Below are 7,814 nucleotides of genomic sequence, written 5' to 3' on the forward strand. Positions count from 1 at the left end.
TGGAGTTCGGATCGGCCCTCTTTCTTTCCTGTCTGGAAACAAGATGACACTTGGGCATGGCGGTAGTGACCTCACCTTGTCACATCGTTAATCAGCCGCGTCTGCAGGAGGAGGTTTCGCCGGGGGAGCAAGTTGTCACAAATCAGATTCTGGTTGGCTCTCACGGCGACCCCATTGCAGAGACAGAGGGAGCACAGCACATCCAGAACCTGCAGCAGGACACACCCCACCCACAAAGCCTTAGGATCACCAGGCGGGCACAGTGGGCAGGACCTCATTGCCAAGACATATGAAGGAAGCAGGTCTTGTGAAGGGGTGGTGGTGACAGGTGCGGGGACCTCTTCAGGGTCAAGGCCACCACACCTTCCTCACCAGGCATCAGTGAGCACGCTGCAGCCTGCTGCCCCTTGGGGAAATGAAGATGGATTCCTTCTAGCCCCTCTGACCTCATCTTAGACCCCTTCCCTCCAAACTATGCACATGACCTGTGATCACCATTCTGGGAAAACAAGTGGGAGCATGAGCTGTGAAGACAGACTGTCTGGGTTAATAGTCCAGCCATGAGATGAGGCACTTCACTGGTGTCAAGGCTAAGTTTATGCCCCCACGCAGCCTCGGCAAACCCCTGTGCTGCGATCAGCAGACACGTGTAGTTCTTCGTGAAAGGCACTATTAAAGAGGAAACCACAGGCCCAAAATGGCATCACTTGGGTTAAGGTCCCAAGTCAGTAAGCCAAGACTTAATGCCTAGTCTAACTGTAGTTTCAAATCCCTAGGAATGTAACCTTTAACTAGTCAACATGGGGATTTCCTGGTCAGAAGTAGGAAATTTACTGATAGATCCCTTCTGTTCCCAATAGGAGGGTGACCTTGCCTAAAACAATGGATTCTTTGCTAGTAATTTCCTTTCCCTCCCAACTCCCTCCCTTCTTTTTAAAGCCTTTCCTTTTCTGTGGTCCCGTGGAGCACCCCTCCACTGCTAGACAGGTTGCTGCCCAAATCATGAATTGATTAATAAAGCCAATTAGGTCTTTAAAATTTCCTTGAATTTTTGCTATTTAACAAGACTCAGATTCCCATTTGGCCAAGGTCCCTCACAAGTAGCTGGCTTGGGGAACCTCACACAGGTCAGTAGAGAAGACAGTAGGGCAGATTCCAGTTCCTGGGTCTCTTGCGGTGATAGCCTCAAAATTCATTAAGATACACTTCTGTTCATACAAATGGTATTCAACAGCCTTTCACCAGCTCTCCTTCTCTCCCTCGAGTAAGAGCAAACCTTCCAGAGCCCAAGCATTCCCTGAACCTGTAAGGCCAGCCACCAAGCCACTTCCGCTCCTCTACATTTTCCTGCTGTGTGGGAAGCGGGAACAGCCCCCCGGCCTTCGAGCCACAGGCTCCCTGTGTAGTATCGTCTCTCATTCAGATTTTGTGTACCTAGATCGACAGAGCAAACTGTTCTGGGCCAGGCACTGCTCCTCCCTCAGTGCCCTACAGGGAGGAATGTGCAAACAGCAGCTGATAAATAATAACCGACAAGACTGTGGCCGCCACATTTCAGTCTTTCAAAGTGGCTAGTAAGACTCGATGCTTAGTGGGGTTGGATGAATTCAGGTTGTTGGCATTAGTATCCATAATTCTCACAAACCAATTTTCTACCTGACTCCCTGAATGTCAATTTCATTCCAGATAAATACAAAGCACATTCACTGGACAAGCAGGAAAGAATCCCAAAGGCAGTTTAATGGAGGACTCTTATGTTACCGCTCTGTGAAATGTATTGACCGTGGAACTGGAAATCCTGAGGATAATTTCTCATGGTAAGCAAAGAGCCATCGATAGCCAGGAAATCAAACACTTATCTAATCCAGCCTATCACACATTTTCCTATGTCTTGCTTTGGAGTGAGGGCTGCAGGAGCCTTGCTGTCACAGCCAGAGGGAGAGCAGAGCTTAATCCAGATACACCAGGAACAGTAAGGAAAGAAAAGACTCACTGAGAAGAACCAGACTAATATAGTGTCTCACCTAGAAGTAAATGATGCCATAAAGCAACAGGGCTTGCACTGTTGAGGCTTTGTGTTAGGAGGCCTTTCTTGGGGTGAAATGGGAATGGGGCCAGACTGCCTTTTCTGAGAAAGTTTAAATGGGTTCTTTTACAGGTGAAGGGAGTGCAGACAAGACCAGACCACCACAGGGGATGCATAAGCACTGTGCCTGGGGGTCAACTGTACTGATGGAGAGGGGGCATCTTCGTGACCCCGGAGAAACGTGGCTCAATGTGGCAGGTACTGATGAGTAGTCGCCAAACTCCCATTCCTTCTACTCCTGAGCCCACAGAGGCCACATTTCCCAGTTATGTGGGGTCATGTGGCTGAGTTGTGGGCAATGGAAAGTGGGTGGGCATGACCTACATCGCTTTCAGACCTGGTCCCTAATAATCTTCTACACAGTCCTCTACACACTCACACTCTCTTCCCAGCCAGATGTAGTGATCCCGGGAAAGATGACACTGACATCACTTAGGAACTTGCCAGAAATGTAGGTGCTCAGGACCACTCCCTCTGCTCCCCTCCACTCCTACCCCCACCAGACTTTCTAGCTGAGAGTCTTCATTTGAACACAATGAGTAAAGCACATCGCCTTCTGTGAAGCCCGGTCCTAGGGGACAGTGGAGCCCTTAGATGGAGGGAACCTGTGTCTCCCCTAAATGGCCATACAGCCTGAAGCCCTCCCAATGACTGGCTGACGGTGTGAGCAAAAATACATCTTCCTAGTGAGAATCTGTGTTGTTTGTCATAGGAGTTAGGCTTCCCTGATCTACACACTGGTCCAACTGGAGTCTTTCCCTGGCTCACGTCATAGAGGTTATAGTCTTCCGGTTGTAATCATTTACAGACCCCACCTTTCATTCAAGGTCCTCTCTGTTTGCTTTTTATTTCCACTAGTCTCTACTCCCAAACATAGGCTTATGTGGAAATTTTCCTTCAAAAATAAATACCTATTGTACATCCATGGAAACATCAGTTGGCTGTTACATCGTGTCCTTCAGCTTTTATCTATAAAAAGAGCTCCATGCTAAAATGGAATTATTCTGCATAAATTCTGTAAAAATACTAATTGTATTTATTCTGTGATTCTTTTTATTGAGTCCTGTATTTGAAAAATGAAAATTTTGAAGCCCCCGAGAACAGGTTTTTTTCTTGTTGCAGATGTGAACTGGGTGGCTAGAAAGGCTTCTATATTGCCTTGGCTGCCTGGGGGCTCAGAGAGCATTTTATGGAGCTACTATAGCAACTGTGTGGGAATTCATGGTTTTCTTACCTGTGTTCTATCTTCCCCGCAACCCAGGCCAAACCTCTGATTCTGAGGTATGCTTTTTTGGGACCAATGAGGTTATGTTTTACCATACATTTTTCTCAGCAGTGGCTCCAAATCCTCGTAAAATTCAACGTATTTATCTGTGACTTCTGAGGAGGTTTGGAGTAAGCTAGGTTTGGGGGGTAAGTAAAAATGGTACGTTTTATTTTTATTATTAGATGCTTAGTCCATGGGGAAATTAAAGGGTGACTTAAAACGTTCCAATTGTTCTTTTTACCAAACAATAAAAACCAGTGCAACTAGCATAGTATGTTTCTTACCACTGGTAAGTCATCTGTATGGCTTATCATACATATGATACTTTTTTTTTTTAAAGAAAAATGTCACGACGCTAGAGACCACAGATAGACCCACAGGGGCATTCAAACTCCAGCCTCAGAAACCCTAACTGGTCTAAAAATGCCTTCTCATTATAAATTCTTCACTGTGCCATTTTGTATTCAGAGGACTACAAAAATAAGAACAATTAAAAATATTCTCACAGAACATGTGGACCCCAAAGAACATGTTCACAAACAGCAGTCTGAGAAACACTGAAGAGAATATTAAACACTGAGTGGGAGACTCAAAGTCTGGTCCTGGTCTGTCATGAATGAGCTGTGTGGTCTCTGGCACATGGCTTAACATCTCAGGGCCCATGTCTCACCCTTGCTTCTGCCTCTGTCAAGTGGAAATAATAACACCACTTCATGGGGTCATACTGAGGACAAAGAAAAAAATGCATGGGAAGGCAGAGGACAGCACCTGGCATTTGTCAAATGTAAAATAAATGTTAGCTATCATCATCATCATCATAATTACTGTGACTGGGAGAGCTGTGAGGTGCTTTGTGCTTCTAAAATTCTGTATATTTTCTGGGGCACCTGGGTGGCTCAGTTGGTTGAGTGTCCGGCTTCAGCTCAGGTCATGATCTCGAAGTTTGTGAGTTCAAGCCCTGCTGATAGCTCAGAGCCTGGAGCCTGCTTTGGATTCTGTGTATCCCTCATTCTCTCTCTGCCCCTCCCCACTCACACTCTGTCTCTTTCTCTCAAAGATAAACACACAAAAACAATTTCTTAAATCTATATATTTTCAGTCACTATCTTCACGGAAAACTAAGTGAATAGATCAGAGACATGTGAAAAACCACGACGGGATAAAATGGAGCAGCATGGGTAGCCAAACATTATTACCTTGGTGTTTTCCAAGCAAAGAGAAAAACGTCACATCAGAAGTCTGGTCATCAGTCTGCACATTCGTTATCAAGCTACCACAAAGACCCCTGGTGATGATTTGACACAGATTTCTCTTTGAAAATAAAAGTTATTCAATCAGACACTTTCTAAAGGAAAGCCTGAATTCATGGCAAGCCAACCTTCCTCCAAAAATCTATCCAGAGACAAAAAAAAAAAAAAAAAGGGACAGCTATCCTTGAAGACTTTTTATGTACTGGGAACATAGTGCCTGGACTTTTACAACATGGCTGGAATTTCTCAACAGTGCCTTGGCTCCCCAAAGATTAAGGACTGCTCTGCTGGTACACTCGGGTAACCTATCAGATCAGGTCATGATTTCTAAGCCAAGTCCTTCAGCTTACTGGCCTCAGATCTCTCAACTGTGGAATGGACAGAATAGTAATGGACTTGCCACCAAGCAATACCCATTAAATGCTCTGGAGCTCCTGGCTGAAAGAAGCTGTAAGAAAGCTGATTACTCATACAGTGTGTTGTGTGGTATGATCATAAAGATGACCCAGGAGCAAGGAAATGAGAGCAGCTTTTCTATAGCCAAAGGGCTCCTCCCAACATCTGCATGTAGCTCATGGCTCAGACCATGTGTTTCCTGGTGCTGATCAATTACTTATTATGCTTTGCAGACAGGAGAGAACATGTCAGAGCATACAGACACTGGTCTGACGCTAGAGCCTCATGCCTGCTTTTGATTTACCACATTTGGGAAAGCAATTACAAGCCCCACATATTTCTTTCTGTTCTTCGTCAAGCAGCTTCACAGATGCTAAAGACCATGGCTGTTTTGCTTCCTGAGGCAGGCACACCTGCACGATGCTGCCGAGGCTTGTTCTCCTGGACCCCCTGAAATGGGTCTCAAATGAGCAGTGTCCCCAAATGATGGCAAACATAGAAGGCCAGGGACTATGCTGAATTTTCATCACTCTGTAGGAGCACAGCCACTGTCGTTCATGTCATCTACTCTTGAAGTACACCCTCTCAGCCTTGGGGTACCCGCCTGCTCACTAATTAGGATAGTAACACTCCATTCACAGGGTGGATGTTGAAGGGTCAGGAGAAAACATATTGTAATAGACTTACCCTGCAGATTGGTGTGTCTTCGACATGTAACTCCATAAAAACAGAGATGACAGAGCTTTAAGACCCCTAAAAAACTGATGGAGCTTTTTACCTTAGTAAAGGAGGTGCCATTGTCTCCACTGCACAGATGATATAATTGAGGCCCCAAAGCACACAGCTATTTTGTGTCAGTGCTCTTGCTTGCTCATGAGCATCAAAGGAGATTCATTTCCTTCACTTGGTTCAACTCAGGGTAAATCTGATCTCATTTAATAACAAGCCAATTGCCAAGACTTTCTATGCTATTTTGATCTGAGTTTTGTATATCTTCTTTCTACAGATTGGTATTAGCTGTTCCACTACTAAGTTCCTAGATCTTTGGAACAGTCGGCCTCATGTTCAGGGCTGAAGATGGTGAGCTGTGCTCGGGAAGCTGGTGGAAATGGAGAGGGGACATCCATGCCCCAGTGTGACAGTTTGGCTTGGAGTGGGCTCCTAGGCAAGGAAGGGTCTTTAAGAACCTCAGTTGCCTAAGACATTCTTTTTTTTTTTTTTTTTCACTTTCAAATCAAAGCCAAGAAAGAGACTAGTCAACATGCTGTTCGTAACACACACTGGTGACGAGGCAGGAGGGAGGGAAAAGCCAGGAAAAGTCAATCACTGTTTGGGTCCTTCTTTCAGATACCCACCTTGTGGTTCCGCCCATGCTTATCCAACAGGGAGATGATAGACTTGATGTGGCCCTCTGCTATCAGATTTAAGGCTTCTGGGCTTTCAATCAAGATGCAGTGCAAAACTTCCAAGATACCTGTAAAAATGCCACAAAAATCACGTGGACGTTAAATATCCTTCAGAACTGACCATACTTCAGAAACCTGACCTATGAGTGAAAGGACCATCCTCAGGGGACAGAATGTTATCAGTTCCTTGAACCTATGAAATATTTCCAGCCAGAACAAAGACTGCAGCCATCTCTGGTAGACTTCAGGAGCCTCTGGGGCCTAACCAGTCTGTAATTTAGAGAGGAGTTTTACTTAGGCATTAACCTTACCTCCCATTTTCTTGGACAAAGACATGATCCTTCTGTGTCAAGATCTAGTGAAGCAGCAAGTTAAAGAAGCCAGAGAAAAACAAACACCATATGATTTCACCCCCATGTGGAATTTAAGAAACAAAACAAAGAAAACATGAGGCAAAACAAACTCAAATACAGAGAACCAACCAGTGGTTACCAGAGGGGAGGTGGTGCGAATAGGTGAAAACAGTGCAAGGGGATTAAGAGCATACTTTTCATGATGAACAGTGGGTAATGTACAGAACTCCTGAATCACTGTATTGTACACCTGAAACTAACATTGTACTATGTGTTAGTTATACTTCAGTTAATAAAAGAAAAAATTTATAGAGAAGCAGTGGCAAAATGGAATTCTTCATTTGGGTCAGACCAAGCAATATTTAATTAAAAAGGTGGATGCCCAGTTTACTATAAATTCTAGAGGTCCTTCAAGTAATTTAGAAAATACTGTGAGTGTTCCTCAAATAAGAATTTTTCTAGGAACCGGGGCACCTGGGTGGCTCAGTCGGTTAAGCGACCAGCTTCAGCTCAGGTCATAATCTCATGGTTCGTGGGTTCGAGCCCCATGTCAGGCTCTGTGCTGACAGCTAGCTCAGAGCCTGGAGCCTGTTTCAGATTCTGTGTCTCTCTCTCTCTGACCCTCCCCTGCTCACACTGTCTCTCTCTCTTAGAAATAAATAAAACATTAAAAATTAAAAGAAAATTTAAAAAAAAGAATTTATCTAGGAACCACCCCAGAAATTATTTTCATTTTAGATACACTTGTGTATCGAGCAAACTATAAACTCACTAAATAAAGTTTATCTTTGCCCCTTTTCTTGGCACACTGGATGATTTTCTCTGTGAAGGGAAGGCTTAAGAAAAATGGGTGCCCCTGCAGCCTGGCAGCTACAAGGGTAACACACCATGATGAAAACATAAGGGAAGTAGTTGGCCAATACCTTTATTGGTTTTATTGAAAACACTCTCTGTCATTCTGGTTTTCTCAAGGTCTTTTTCCATCAATTAGTATGAAGTGTATTCTGGCCCAGAGAGGCATGGAAGAAAAAACAGGGGCTTGGGAATACACGGGTG

At 44.5% G+C, this 7,814-nt stretch overlaps 1 protein-coding gene across 1 annotated transcript in view; it reads right to left on the minus strand.

Annotated features, from left to right (window-relative positions):
* Positions 1 to 7,814, minus strand: part of RYR3 (ryanodine receptor 3) — a 364,667-nt gene that overhangs the window by 245,933 nt on the left and 110,920 nt on the right. The window contains exons 16-17 of the mRNA XM_039247258.1: positions 6,355 to 6,473; positions 76 to 209 (exon numbers count right to left, since the gene is read on the minus strand). Of these exons, the coding sequence (XP_039103189.1) occupies positions 76 to 209; positions 6,355 to 6,473 (253 nt within the window). The remainder of the gene's footprint in view (positions 1 to 75; positions 210 to 6,354; positions 6,474 to 7,814) is intronic.

Source organism: Hyaena hyaena, unplaced genomic scaffold (genome assembly GCF_003009895.1).
Source record: "Hyaena hyaena isolate Hyena2069 unplaced genomic scaffold, ASM300989v1 scaffold_292, whole genome shotgun sequence".
Taxonomy (NCBI): Eukaryota; Metazoa; Chordata; class Mammalia; order Carnivora; family Hyaenidae; genus Hyaena; species Hyaena hyaena.